Raw genomic sequence first — 14,929 nt, forward strand, 5'->3', positions numbered from 1 at the left:
TGGAGAAGCGAATCTGTACACGAACACAACGTAGATTTCCGGGGTTCGAAACAACTGTCGAGAAACGGGATGCAACCGGTCAGAAGTTACCAGGACGTGTTGCCTATTCCGAGGTCTACACAGCTGACAATATCACGTTAATTTTTGATACTGCAAAAAAGTACTCACCGTTACTACATACCAAATGAGAAGGTTTTTTCCTCCCCAAGTAATTTCAGTGTGGTGTTTACGAAATTATTTTTTACCTGAGTCTTTGCTAAAAATCTGGACCGTGGTGGGAAACAAAGGTGATGGCGTTTAGGATGGTACAAGTTTACTCATCAAGTAACCTGTTCTCAGGTGCACCTTGGCATGATTCGTGGAGTTGCGTTGCAGTGCGCTGAAAGGTACTTACACCCTTTCGGTGCCTAGCTGCCATGCCACCCGAAGGAACCACGGGGGCTGGGAGAGCTCCAAACCCAGTCAGAGGAAGTCGAGAGACGGAGGTCGGGTTCGAACCACGGACCTTCCGGTCAGGAAATTCGCGCTCTAACCACTTGAACTATCTCATCAGGTAGTCTAATCGTCCACGATAAATGTATCATTTGGGAACATAGTCTGGTATGTGGCCCATCACATCGACGAACTTGGTCTTTTCCGTTGCCGATATACAACATCAGTTGTATCGTCTACACCAAACGGTGTGCTGAGAAACGCCTGTGCCCAAGGTAAGTGGGTCGACGCCTTCTATCGACCTGTCATGGAATATGTTGATCCCAGGACAACCATCGAGAACAGTCAGCTGCTGTGAACATTTGTCTATGTGATAGAACTCAGTACCCAGCCTAAGAAACCTGTGTTGATGAAGTCCAGTTTGACAACCACGCATATTCCATTATAATTAGGACTCAGTTACTTCTCGTCGTGCAATTTGACATATGATTTTGGACATCCAAAACAGTTACTCATCTCAACTATGAAGGACCTTTGAACTCAACTCTGGTTCGCTATGACTGGTTCGTACATTCAAAAAACACATGGTGCGGAGAACGCACCACGTGATCAGATCCAATCTACAGCCTGCCTGATCGATTTCGACTCATCGGCCTTGAGATCCTGACGGAACGATATTAGGAAGTGGGTCGCGATCCTAATTTTCAGACAGTTCAGTCAAAATGTCACTCAGTGGCTTTTAGAGGGACAATGAGCCATAACAAACGTGTCGTCAGATAATCCCGTGGCCAACCAATTCAGGAATCATGTACATTTTACGAAAGCTAGCGCAAATTTTGTAACTACAAACAACCGATGAAGATTTCATCCCGAGGGGTATTTCCTTTACCCAGTCCTCATGGTGAAACAAATGTCTGGGTAGTATGAATTCTTATACCAATAAATATTGATTGTTATTCTCAATCTATTGGCCCACAAGACATTTTGTGCATGCTGGAATACCAGCCCATACCGTTTTGTTTGAGCTTTATACACATCGATCTAGGAGTGGGCGTATGTCCAGACAGGCCGGCAATTCGCCTGCCGAATCTAGAAACACTCAATGACCGGATCGCCGTTGAGTTTTGGTGATAAACAAGAGCACTGCGGTCAACACAGTCTTGGATGTCAAACACTTGATCGTGGTGCAATGCTTAGACACTAATTCCTCCGGAGCATTGTCTGAATTTGAAAAAAATATCAGGTGTTGCTGAGCATAAAAAATAATTCATTAGTGTTCCATAGGCTTCTGCCTTCTAGCCACTGACCATCTACCTTCCAAAGCTCATTAGTCACGTCGTGTGGGTCACGCTGATAGATGGGAACGAAGTTTTGAACCCCGACCAATCAACTCAGTATTGCTGGCGGCTGGTACTTTCCTGAATAGGGCCTCCTTACTAGGTGCACCGTTGACTGTTCAAACTGACCTATCTAGCTCAGGTACGCAATAATCCCCCAGGAGTTAACATTAATCCGACATTGCTAACTTGGGAACTTCTAGTGGGGATTTCAGTTTTTCCAGTGGTCCTTTTCCAGGTTAACTTTTGTCCCGAAACCAAATGCTGTTGTTTCATACTCATCAGAAGGCGGATCTTCACACAAGCCTTGTTGTTGCCACTCGGTTATGGCTTCAAGCTGCGAACCTATGGGCCGTCATAGTACTCCGCTCTGATTGGTCCATATTTCGACCAATCAGAGCATGGGTGCGGTTAGCCACTGGATAGTTACTCGTCTACCGGCCGAACGACATCTGTATGCCCATTCTCAGCTAATTTGTCCACCCACAGACATCGCTTTAGAAAACTCAAGTAGCTTAATGCTGAAAATCACTTTATCGTTTGTCCACATCAGACATTGCTGGACGAAAATACTTACGGTTCGCATGCATATCCTGAGTGATGGCGCTTGTGAGCCTCATAAAGAGAAGAGATGTTTGAAAGTGTTTTGGCCAAATGCAAAATGAATACAAGTCACGAATTACGAACCAGTCATCACAATGCGTCAATGCTTTCGAGTGAATTGATAAATTATTAAACATGCTGAATTCAAATCAACGGCGGACGACACGACTCAGCTCAGAGCACCAGCTGGAAATTCAGTTTGAATGGTCTCTTGATGGGTTCTTTGATGCTTTTGAGTTGGTTTTCCGGCAGCGCTCTGAGTTCCACGAAACACTGACCATCTGACGAGTCCACTGCATACGAGTAGGGATTGAGCACGGTACGTAGACAAGAATGACGCGTGCCTGTTGCTCCTGCTGAGGAAGCCGACATGCCAGAATGAAAAGGTGTTGGTCGGTGATAATGTCTGCCATGCGTTCGTTGATCATATGTTTGCTCGTCATGTAGCAGGGTGATTGCAACCCCCGGGACTTCTGGCTCCAAGTAACATCTGTATGAGCAGGAAATGCATGGGTGGTCAGCGAATAGAATGACAAAAGAGGGTTGAAAAGTTGGTCGTTTTCGTTAGCTGTTCGATGGGTGCGAATCCCATCGATTCACCACCAGTAAAGCCCGATCTACATCTGTGTAGTTCAGTGGTCCGCCTATAAGGCTGCATTTAGCACGATGCTTGCGGGGTTTAGGTACAAAAACAACAGACAAAATGGCGATTTGATGTAGAGATTCGTGGGCTCTAAAGTGATTCTATTGACGACCTTCAAATTTTTCACTTTGAAGTAAATCGCTGTCAGTAACAATTTGTTTGAAACATAGGTTAATAGAGTATGCATAATTGTTCTGGCCTCAATTATGCCCAGAAATTCTTGTAAACTGTTTCAGTTCATCCTATCGGTTTCCTATTCCAGCTTGTACTCTTTGTGATGAATCTAGATCGGGTTCCAATAGAGGAATTTTTAGTGCATAGGTAAGCAAGTAAGTGAGTAAGTAAGTGGATGAGAGAGAGTGAGTAAACAAATCAATAAGTAAACATGACAAGTTATCACTAAAAAGCTTGTACTGTATTGACGTAGTAAACTACTCCTAAAGTTACTGAAAATTCTTCGACAGCCCACGACCGCGTTCGCCCTTCTTGGAGCTCGTCATAAACGAGGGATTCTGCTGAATCCCAGGTGAGTCTCTCGGAAAACCAAATAGGTATGCAAGCAAGTGTATTTCGCTAATTTCGTGTGATTCAGGTTCAAGTAGAACGTAAGGTTGACGGAATCTGGGAACTACGCCAACCTGATAAGTCCCAAGAAGGGCGAAACCGGCCGTCGGCTGTCGAAGAGTTTTCAGCAACCTTACGAGTAGTACGTTAAAAATATATACATTTATCACGATATCTTGAATATCGTAGCGACTGAAACGTGAGGCGGCCTGATGCAGCACATTCAGTTGCCTGAAAACATCACAAACGAGAGATTCGGGTGGGTTCCAGGTGAGTCTTTCGCAAAAATCAAATTAGTTTGCAACTGAGTGGATTTCGCCAATGCCTGTGCATCTAAACTGGGACCCAATAACTTGGAAAACTTCTCGAGGTCAGAATCAAACCAAATTCACCGGATTGCTTTCGCATCATTTTGGTACCATCAGATGCACTTTCTATGTGGGTATGACCGTTAGGTTACAGTAACCATAGCGCATAGGTTGTAAGCGAAAGTGCACGAATCCATCCGGACTATATTGCATACAAACAGGTGAAAAACTGTAAGATATAAAGTGCAAACCAGGTGCAGTTGTGGGTGGAAACATGTGTAAAACATAATTTCTCGCATTAACCAGAGATACCTCATTTGTGGCCAGATTTTTTTCCACCGAGAAGTCGATAACGTTCGATGAACTAATAATTCAGAGTGTACTTTCGCGCTGCACATCATCACAGTGGATCATCAGAATCCATACATTGCGTAGTTTTACCTTAGACTGGATTTTTAAGGTTCGTGGGACAGGGAGCTTCCAGTCTTTGAAGCTACCGTCTCCTAGAGTGTTGATTCATTCTTTTGATTGATATTTCATTCTGTAACTGAAGAGTTCAGAAGCATTCTGGGCATTCTGTTGGGAAGCCTAAGCAGTGCAGACCTCACGAAACTCCAGCTGGAGTCCGAAAACCGCATGTCTGCACATTCCACACGTGCGTGGGGGTTAAACATGTTTTTCGTGTGGCCTAGATGACTTGAAAAACCCATGATATCCAGAAATGACTCACCCACATCTAAGCTAGCAGTCACGTGACGGACTGGCGATGGTCCAATGATAACGTCCAATTAGGTGAAGGTTTACAGTTCGACTGTTTGGAGAAAAAAGTTGAGAATTCTAATCCCGGCTTGTTTGTTTTCCAGCCAAAATTGAATTCGTCGCCTCCACGTTCTCTTTTTTTCAACTGTCATTTGAATGGTGTGCGTGAGTGCGCACATACGTGTGAGTATCGTACGGTCATCTAATCTATCCACAATTAGCTCTGGCGTACGTCGCCACGGTAATTAGTCTGTGGTTAATACAACGCTGCCGCAGGGGCCATACTACTTTAGTCCCAAAGAATGCGGTCGTTATACAGCAAGTGGTGGCAGCATAAGCCAGAAACAGATTTGAGATACGACCGTATGCAGGTGGTACATCCATCCTAGTTCCTTTCACTTGTTCTCTGGCTTCTTTGACAATGTCGTCTTGGTGATGAAACCGGGAAATTTCTTCTAACTTGTCTTTCGATGACAGTTTGTTACCCGTACTTGGCGTAGATTTTTGCCAGGGTGCGACTGCAAAACAGGATTACCGAATAAGCTGAATAAATCAAATCGTTTTCAGGTGAATCTTGTCAGGTGTTCAACCGTTTCCAGCACCTTTCCGGCCTAAAATATTACATACTTTCTGTATGCGTCTAGTCTTGTTTTATTATCCATTCCCTTTCTGAATCATTGTATGAAGCACTAATGAAATGTGCGAGTTCTATCTATCTACTACTTATAAGTAGTTATCTTAATATCTGAAGTGTGGTTTTTGGCGAAGCATAGGTACCCCTTCTGGAGGACGGACCAATCATGATGTGCTGAAGCGAATGACGCAGTGGTTCGTACTGATTTTGGAAGCATTTTCGGGTGAAGCCGGCTATGCTGATAGGTGGTATCACATTCTGAACACTTGCGTCGGCTATGAGTAGCACTCATTCACCTCGAGTGGATCCTGATTAGCACTCACCACAGAATTTGTTCTCACGGGAATCGCTAAGCGAGATATATACATCTAGTAAAAAAAGAAGACTGATCATGTTATGAATAGCACTCAGCGTGACAACAGACCATCTTTTTTGGGGTAGAAGAAACCAAACGACTAAACTTTTCGACCCCGAAAATATTTGGCTCACGCGTAAACAAGATCATATCCGGTTAGGCGGTCAATGAACAATCAATGTTATCCGAATTTTCGATTTGTCGAATGCCGAACCTACACGTGAAAGCAGTGGCTAACATTTCTATTGCTATTTTGGCCGGCAACAAGGATGTTCAGTAGAAAAATAAAAACAAAACTTTGATTGTCGGATGTAGGACGCCCTGTATCGTCAAACGGCTGTGCTCATCCCAATGTGTCCGGTTAACGTTTGACAACTGGTCTAACGGGCACCCCACCAACTTGAATGGATGTGTTTCACGAAGGCCATCTCATTCCGGATGTCTTAGTATATTTTCTCGAAGGAGACTCTCTGACAGCCCAAGAGCGCTTTTGTTTTTTCAGAGCTCATCAGGTAGAGGCAGTCTTTGAGCTTTCGGCAACCTTGTGTTGTACGAAATTCTTGAACTGAACTCATTTGCAACCAATTTAGTTTTTGCTAGAGAACAAAACCTAACTGGACCTCTCTTTTATGATGTTCCTCTTCAGTTGGATGTGCTATACTTAAGATATCGCGCTATGATCTCTAGCCTAATGAAAAACTACTTATGGGGTTTTTGTTCTGGTAGTCGTCAAAACGAAAGTTTTCCGCCGAGTGGCTGCACACTGGTCCATATTCCTCAATTCCGTTTGCGATAGACTCGCAAGAGACCAAAAGTGGGAGCTTCTGGAACCTAGGCGTCAAATACTGGTTGAAATTCAGCCCGGTTCCAGGTGAGTCTCTCGCAACGCCAGATTTATCTGCAAATGGATGTTGTTCACTAATTTCGTGCAATTCGGCTTCAAGTAGAACATACAGTTGCCGGAAACTCGGGGACTGCGCCTACCTGATGAGCCCCGAGAATGGCGAAACCGGTCATGGGTTGTCAGAGAGTTTTCAGCAACCTTATGAGTAGTAAATAGTTTCCAAGGAAGATCCCAAAATAGCACATTCGATAAAACATGGAGGTTGCAGGCAAAGGTTTCCAAAAGGACTTAAAAGGCCTATATGATAATAAAGTACTATAAACTGGAATTCTTCCGGTGACTCGATAGTGAACATTACATCTGCCTACTTAGGCGTCTCGGCGAACTTATGGCTTGGAACCCGTTGGGAATCGGTGGCTGGTTTTTGTCAGATTTTTTTAGTGGGCGGTGGTCTAGGCCAGAGACAAGAAGTGTTTGAACGTGGTAGTTTTGTAAACAGAGCGTAGGCAAGTAAACACAGTTGGATGACCTTGAATTTTTTGTACAGCATGAACAGCCTCAAGCAACATTCCCGAGCTGTATGGGTGATCAATTTCTAGAACATGGAAGCTGATACAGCTATCCACCTTTTTTCCTAATATCTGGCAGGATCCGCTGAAATCATCATCGCTGGCTTTGACTGTTATCACTTGTGTGGAGGCCGCAGTTCGATTGGCGATTTACTGTGGATGAGATTGCCAACCGATCTTCTGGAGTAGGTCTGCCTGCAGACAAACATAAGTTTGAGAAATGTTTTCCGAAATGTATGTAAAATTGTGGCTCACTTCACTTGTTTTAGGGCACATTTGTTCCTATGAGGATGTGGAAACAAGCTGGTTGACTCAGTGTATTCCGACGTCTCTTGAGCTAGTGGTATTCAAAAACGGACGAAATAAGTTTGCAACGAAATCCAATAGTTTTCAAAATAAAAAATGTCTTATCTCGAAAGAAATGACTTCTCTCCATTATGACAGTGCCGAAAGCGTGTTTTATCCTTGTATCGATTTTATCGATCGTATCGATTTTCAGCAGAGCTGAGTAGCCGAACGATGCAGTGTCATAGTTGAGATGCGTTCACATCAAACGACTGACTATATTCACAATGAACAGGAGAGTTTTAAGTATTTTTGGAGGATTTTACCGTCAACTGATCTTATTGGACAAATCCTGGTTTTCAGGATGACAAATTGGAAGAAACTACCCGGCTACTTTGCAAAATACGCTAAGTTTCAAACAACAAAGAAACTAACGAGTGATTCAATTAAGTTTTTCATCTCTGATATTCTTCACTTGAATGCCGGTCTAGTGTTTCGTTCGCGCGATTTTTACGATACCAAACGTTAGTGAAAACCCTTCGACAGTCCAGTACCGGTTCTCCACTTTCTAGTTTTGAGCAACTTCACGTGAAGTGTTGTATCAAGAAACTGCATTGCGACAGACCGAATATCGTACCATGCGGTGGTCTTTGTGCAGAGCACGCATCAGATAAAAGCTGAGTCTCCCTGAACGCCAAGTGAACTCGAAAATGAGTGCGATTTTCAGTCACGTAAGATGTGATGTACAGCACGGTTGGTGAAAATTCAGTTACTACGCCTACCTGATAAACGTAAAGAGGAGCGAAACCGGTCATGAACTGTGGAGAATTTGTCAGCTATCAGGACACCTGTCTGGGTTGACAGCTGATTAGGAGAAAAATAACAAGGTAGAACTGTGAAACTTCTGGCATTGTTGCGTAACCCTTACCTTAAAAAGTAAGCGTTGTTTTCCTATTCTCTCTTCCCACCTACAGACTATTGACTTAAGTCAGTGGAAAATGGGGAAAACGCTGTAGGCACAGCAGCCGTTTCAAGATCGCGCAACTTAGCGTGTGATATTTAAATCAACGTAGCTGTCTATTAGAGGAGTGAATGCGGTACACGGATGCACTAATTTAACAGTCGGTGAAGCAAACTATTCAAGATTTTTGTACTGCCAGTCATGAAAATCCGTCTTGGACTAGAAATAAAGGAAACGAAATTCGGTACTAATCAGCATTTTCATGATTTTCGAATATTTATCTATCTATCTATCTACCTATCTATCTATCTATCTATCTATCTATCTATCTATCTATCTATCTATCTATCTATCTATCTATCTATCTATCTATCTATCTATCTATCTATCTATCTATCTATCTATCTATCTATCTATCTATCTATCTATCTATCTATCTATCTATCTATCTATCTATCTATCTATCTATCTATCTATCTATCTATCTATCTATCTATCTATCTATCTATCTATCTATCTATCTATCTATCTATCTATCTATCTATCTATCTATCTATCTATCTATCTATCTATCTATCTATCTATCTATCTATCTATCTATCTATCTATCTATCTATCTATCTATCTATCTATCTATCTATCTATCTATCTATCTATCTATCTATCTATCTATCTATCTATCTATCTATCTATCTATCTATCTATCTATCTATCTATCTATCTATCTATCTATCTATCTATCTATCTATCTATCTATCTATCTATCTATCTATCTATCTATCTATCTATCTATCTATCTATCTATCTATCTATCTATCTATCTATCTATCTATCTATCTATCTATCTATCTATCTATCTATCTATCTATCTATCTATCTATCTATCTATCTATCTATCTATCTATCTATCTATCTATCTATCTATCTATCTATCTATCTATCTATCTATCTATCTATCTATCTATCTATCTATCTATCTATCTATCTATCTATCTATCTATCTATCTATCTATCTATCTATCTATCTATCTATCTATCTATCTATCTATCTATCTATCTATCTATCTATCTATCTATCTATCTATCTTCTATTCTATCTATCTATCTATCTATCTATCTATCTATCTATCTATCTATCTATCTATCTATCTATCTATCTATCTATCTATCTACTATCTATCTATCTATCTATCTACCTAAATACATTACAGAAAATGGTCGCAAATTCTTTGGCATGCCAAGACCGGTTTCCCATTCTTGTTGCTCATAAGTGGGAGGATTGCTCGAGTTTTTGCCTATTCCGTGTCGTCTTTGAACCAGAATAGCACGGTATATGCAAAGTGCACTCGTTTGAGCAGCACTTTGTTTTCAAAATGGAAAACGGGGGATTAAGTTAAAAGTCATCTGAGTCTCTTTTTAAAACAGGACAGGTGTGCGAATGAGCGCAGTCCGCGAAGAAATGTTCTCTTTTTCCGCTTTAGTATGACTGCCCACTCTACGGGCAACCAAGAGGTACCCACGAGGGATCCAAATGGATCAATAACGTTCACTTAACTTTATGTTCTACCACGTCTTGTTTGTCAACCCCATTCCTACTAGTGTAACGGTATACTACTGANATTGGGGGGCATGCGAGTAGCATGTTTTCTCGTAAATCCGCTTCGCGTCTCTTGAAAAGTGAGATCTATTACGGAATCGGTGGAGTCGCATTTTCTTGCATTTGAGCGACAGTCAGTGAATATCCAGGAAAGTTCAGGGAAACGCGTTCACGGAGAAGATGGATATTCAACTTTTTGTAAACAAGCTTCATATGAGAGTTTTGTCTTCCTGTCCAATGGTCTGTAACTGTTCAGTTGGCATTTTCTAAAAAACAACTTCGTAGGGAAGGCCTTCTTCCTTTTACTAGTACGAATGGTCCTGTATCCTGCCTAAAGGCAAGTTAATCGCACTGCTGACCAGTCATTTGTGGCCGACCGGTTAAGTGTTCAAACTACTAGCCGGGAGGTCGCGGGTTCAAGGTCGTCCGGAGATTCGTGAGATGCCAGCTGCTGATGATTCTCAGAAAGGATGAAACAGCTGTACAGTGCTTCTCGCCCTTTCAGTACAGATAGGCTTCCCCTACAGGAGGAAATCTTCAAAAAGTTCCCAAATCTCTCCACACTACCAATTATCTGTAAGTAACTCAGTGGAAGAATAAACTTCACTCGATGAGTGAGGAACCAGTCAACATGTGCGACCACGTGGTGTGGATTCCGTGTCTGAATGCGAGTTAACTACACTGTTAACCAGCCACTCGTGGCCAAACGATTCGAGGCTCCCCTGAGTTTCGCCACATGTGCACTGCTGATGATTCTCAGGAAGGATGAAACAGTTCTCTACGGTACTTGGCTTATCAACCTGGGCTGACTTTACTTACGGTGCGAAATCTTAGTTGCAAAAATAAATTACAAAATTAACAAGGATAAAACTCCAACGCGTCATGAAGATCGTTCAAGGTCAGCACTCAGAGACTAAGCGTTTTTTCTTCTCTGCGAATGCCACACTCAGATAATTTTACGTCTATCTCATTAAAATGAAATTTCTGTAGGTCGTTAATGTTGATCGAGCCCCATCGCTGGTCTCGCTGTCAAGCAATTTAGCTCAAGGTGGAAGGTAGTGACCCTGTAAGCATTCCTTCAGTTAGAAACTATTTCGCTAGGTTCGAACTTTGAACACGCCTGATCTGCACTTTAGTCCCAAATCCTAAGCACTTGCATTCCGGTTGGAAGCTTAACCTGAAAACTGAACGGGTGTTCAACAGCGACCAGTTAACGGGCCGCAGTGCGTACACCATGACATCGGTGTGCTCACTCCTGTCATTCTTTGTCCTGACTAGAAAGGAAGTACAGAAAAAGGACACGTCGCTACATCACTGGATAACTCCTGCTATCTCGCCAGGGTATACACCTACTCATTGCGACCGGTGCGGTTCTCGGTTGATCGCTCCAACTTGGGTGAATGAGATTTAGAAATCGCCTTACGAGGACCGTATCACGCATTGGTCTCCCGAGCAACGGCATGAGCTGTGCTCAGACGTTTGCCCGTTTGACCTGTTTGGGCAACTAGAAATCATGCCAAAAACCGGTTTGAGACCACTGGACAAAGACCGATATCCTAGGCGTTCTTTAGATCAACTTGTAGCTAACCGGTCACCCACACACTTGACCGTTCAGCTCACAGTCGCTCACTGGACCACGAGACGTCTGTTTTTAATATCCACCACCCACGTCACATTAAGGTGACTCATCAGACGCCGATTGTTTGTACCGTCTGGTGAGCGTAGCAACTACTCATGTGTTGACACGCCCACACCCACGCAAACGGACCTACATATAGGGAAACCGAACGCAGTCAGCACACACAGACTCGCGCGGGCGCAGGGAGCAAGCAGTCAGCCAAACACTCCGAGTCCACGGACAATTATGGAACACGTGTAGCAGCCAAACTGCGGAGGAAACACGTTCCCACAGTCCGGACTTTCACCTAGGTACTCTCACATACGATAAGTTCCCTTTCAACTTGCTCCACATTTTATATTGTCTTTATTTTATACATGCTGCAAATCGCTTCCGTAAACGACTGTCAACCACAGTAAAGACTGTTATTAGTACATACATCTTCTGATTTGTATTATAGCTATCATCATCTGTGCACTAATAAACTCAAGGCCTGACCATATCACAAAGAATCGATTTTTGAACGAGCCCATCAGTAGTATTACAATTCCCGTGGTCAGGAGTTCTTCCCCACGCCACACCTACTCAAATGTCCGAATCTGAGTCATTTCAAATCCACATTTGACAAGTTTGTGGTATCCACAGTCACGGCCTAGTGGTGGAACACGATGAAGTTGTTTCAGAAAAGTTCATGCCCCTGGTAAATCCTGCGCAAAATGATGCATGCAACTGGGCTCGATCACGCCCCCTCCAAAAAAAGATGAACTGAAGACTCTCGCAAACCATGGCTGGCAGTCCGCGCACACAAATACTGATCTTAATACACCTTTGTTTCTCAGGTCTCCGAAATCCGCTTAGAGAGGGCTTCATTGAATTTTCGGTAAAAAGTACAAACTGCGTGAGCGCACCTATTGTTCCAACATGCTGCTTGATGGGTACAGATGTCCTCAAGGTGTCTTCAAATGAGTACACGAACGCGCACATCAACACCTATCAACAGGCAAGTCCGTCACAACATATACCGATAATGGGTTAGCCGAGTTGAGGTCTGAGGTTGAAAATGCATGAACGTCGATCGTAGACGCGGCTGTTGTCACGCAGCAACATTGTGTTTCAGAGTAGAGGTATCCCAGACACCCGCGAACGAGTTGAACTACGTCCTCTCTCTCTACACCTTTCACTAATGTCGTTAATCAGAATTGCAAAAGTTCGTCTCAAGTTGAAAAAATGCCCGATTCCTTGGTCATGTCACGTGATGAACAGGGACCTGAACAGCCTTGTCAAAACGGGCATTCTGCGTGCTATTTTTTTGAGGGGCAAAACACTGCCAAGGAGAGGGCGACCTCCTATTGTTTTTGACTTTCCTAATTGGACTGCGAAAATAACTTCACAAGACATGACAGCTCAACAACTGTCTTTCCAAAAAGCAGGTGCACGCAAAAACACGGTAGGTAGAAGTCTACCTAGTGAAAAAATTTAAAGAAAGTTATTTTTACGATGTCTGACTAGCCCAAGGTGGTCCAACATTTTAACCGTCTTGCAAAACCTTTCAAACTTTGGGAGAGGTTTATTTTTGACAAATTTTCCTCCGGTCATAGAATCATCCGGGTGACAACAGGCTAAAGGTAAACGGATGCATAAATCAATGTTTTTCACACCTGTTATAGGTTCGGGTACCAGCTGAGAAAATCCACTCACCGCCGGATTAGGGACGAACCCAAGTCTTTGCTGATAAAACGGTTACACAGATGAGTCCTTTCTTCTAGCTACACGTCGTGATTTGAACGCAGAAGGCCCAGTTATCTCTGGGTGTTGAAATTCCATAAAATTCAGAAACAACCCAACCACACTATGGTTTTTAGGCTTTGATGTGCCGTTTAGGGAAAGTCTGGGACATTTGAATGAAAATGTGATTTCACGGTCTGCTCATTACGAGTTTTGCTACTACAAACAACCGCAGGGTACTTGCATCAAACGCCCGGATGTGAGCCGTCATTACGTGATTGGCCTTCTGACGATTCTCTGTCCAATCAATAAGACTCATAGTCACACCACTCTCGCTCAAACGGTCGTATTCCTCTTCTAGCGTAATTATTCTGATGAGTCCGCACCAAAGGGAAGCACTGGACTCGAGCTTCGCTCTTATTAGAGCTCATCATCCGATGAGCCGTGCGGGGATTTGAACCCCGGACATCTGACATGCGAGGCGAGCGTGTAACCACTACTCCACCAACGCACGTTGGACGCATCTGAATTATCACGTCTGAACAGACGAACGTGTTCACAATTGAGCGATGTGATTGGTGCGCCCGACTAATCGAACATCGACCCAGTAACACGCTCTCCTCGCATGTCAGATGTCTGGGGTTCAAATCCCGGCACGGCCATTGGATATGCACTGCTGATGAGCTCTACTAGGAGCGAAACTCGAGTCCAGTGCTTCCCTTTGGTGTGGACTCACCGGAATAATTACTCCAGAACAGGAGCACGGCCGTTCAAACGAGAGTGGTGTGACTATGAACAAAATATCTATCCCACAAAACCCAAAATTGTAATAAACTTCAACCCAGAGACCTACCACTCAACACCAAGTTTTATCTTCTGTCATAGTTTAGTGTCCACATCATTTTCAGATTGGTGACAGCCCAAATGTTGAATTCAGATCAAGCAAGTTATCGAGACCAAGAATTGTGAGCAAAAAATTTAGTTTGCGAGTAGTGGAATTGAGTAGACGCCATCAGACTTCTGCAGACAGGTTAAACCAACTCGTAGTTGTAAATGAATCCAGTCCATGCTGAAACGCTGGAAAGAACTGCATAACTGTTTCATCTTTATAAAGTGTCGACAGGAGTGCGTACCTCACGAAACTCGGAGGGGGGGGGGTCTCGAATTTGCATTTAAACGTTTGGCCACAAGGAGCTGACCAGCAATGTGATTAGCTCACACTTGTACTTTAGTCAGGTGATCCATGTTACATGCTGACCGAGTCCCCTGGCGGTTAACATGTGAGCTACCGACCAAAAAGCCCATGGTTCGAGTCCCACCAGTACTTGTCAATCATTCCTGCCCGGCACAACGCATTATTCCATGTGAATTCTCATAAGTTGGGCACAGGCACTATAACGGGGTCGTTTGAAACACAAATGATACCGGAAACAAGTATCGGTTCCAACATATTTCCACGCAGTGAGTTTACACAGTGTCGAACCATTGAGTTTTTGGGGCAGCGTGCTAGGACATACAAAAAGAACTCACAGAAAGTCGCATTGGGTGCTCCCGTAGGTGAACAGTACTCGCATACTGGAAGCTGGCTCGATCCATATTAAGTAACCGGTTTCGGCGGATAAATGAACCAGGTCGTCATAGTAACCTCTGGGAATAGAAATTAAATAAATAAATAAATAAATAAATATATAAATA

The 14,929-nt window shown here is 43.2% G+C and overlaps 1 protein-coding gene across 1 annotated transcript in view; it reads right to left on the reverse strand.

Annotated features, from left to right (window-relative positions):
• Window positions 1-2,296: 2,296 nt before the first annotated feature.
• T265_13843 (hypothetical protein) overlaps window positions 2,297-14,929 on the reverse strand; it is a gene marked incomplete at both ends in the record, with an annotated part of 14,279 nt that continues 1,646 nt past the window's right edge. Inside the window, 2 exons of the mRNA XM_009170821.1 lie at window positions 2,297-2,862; window positions 14,765-14,881. Of these exons, the coding sequence (XP_009169085.1) occupies window positions 2,547-2,862; window positions 14,765-14,881 (433 nt within the window). The remainder of the gene's footprint in view (window positions 2,863-14,764; window positions 14,882-14,929) is intronic.

The sequence above is a fragment of the Opisthorchis viverrini genome (genome assembly GCF_000715545.1).
Source record: "Opisthorchis viverrini unplaced genomic scaffold opera_v5_113, whole genome shotgun sequence".
NCBI lineage: Eukaryota > Metazoa > Platyhelminthes > Trematoda > Opisthorchiida > Opisthorchiidae > Opisthorchis > Opisthorchis viverrini.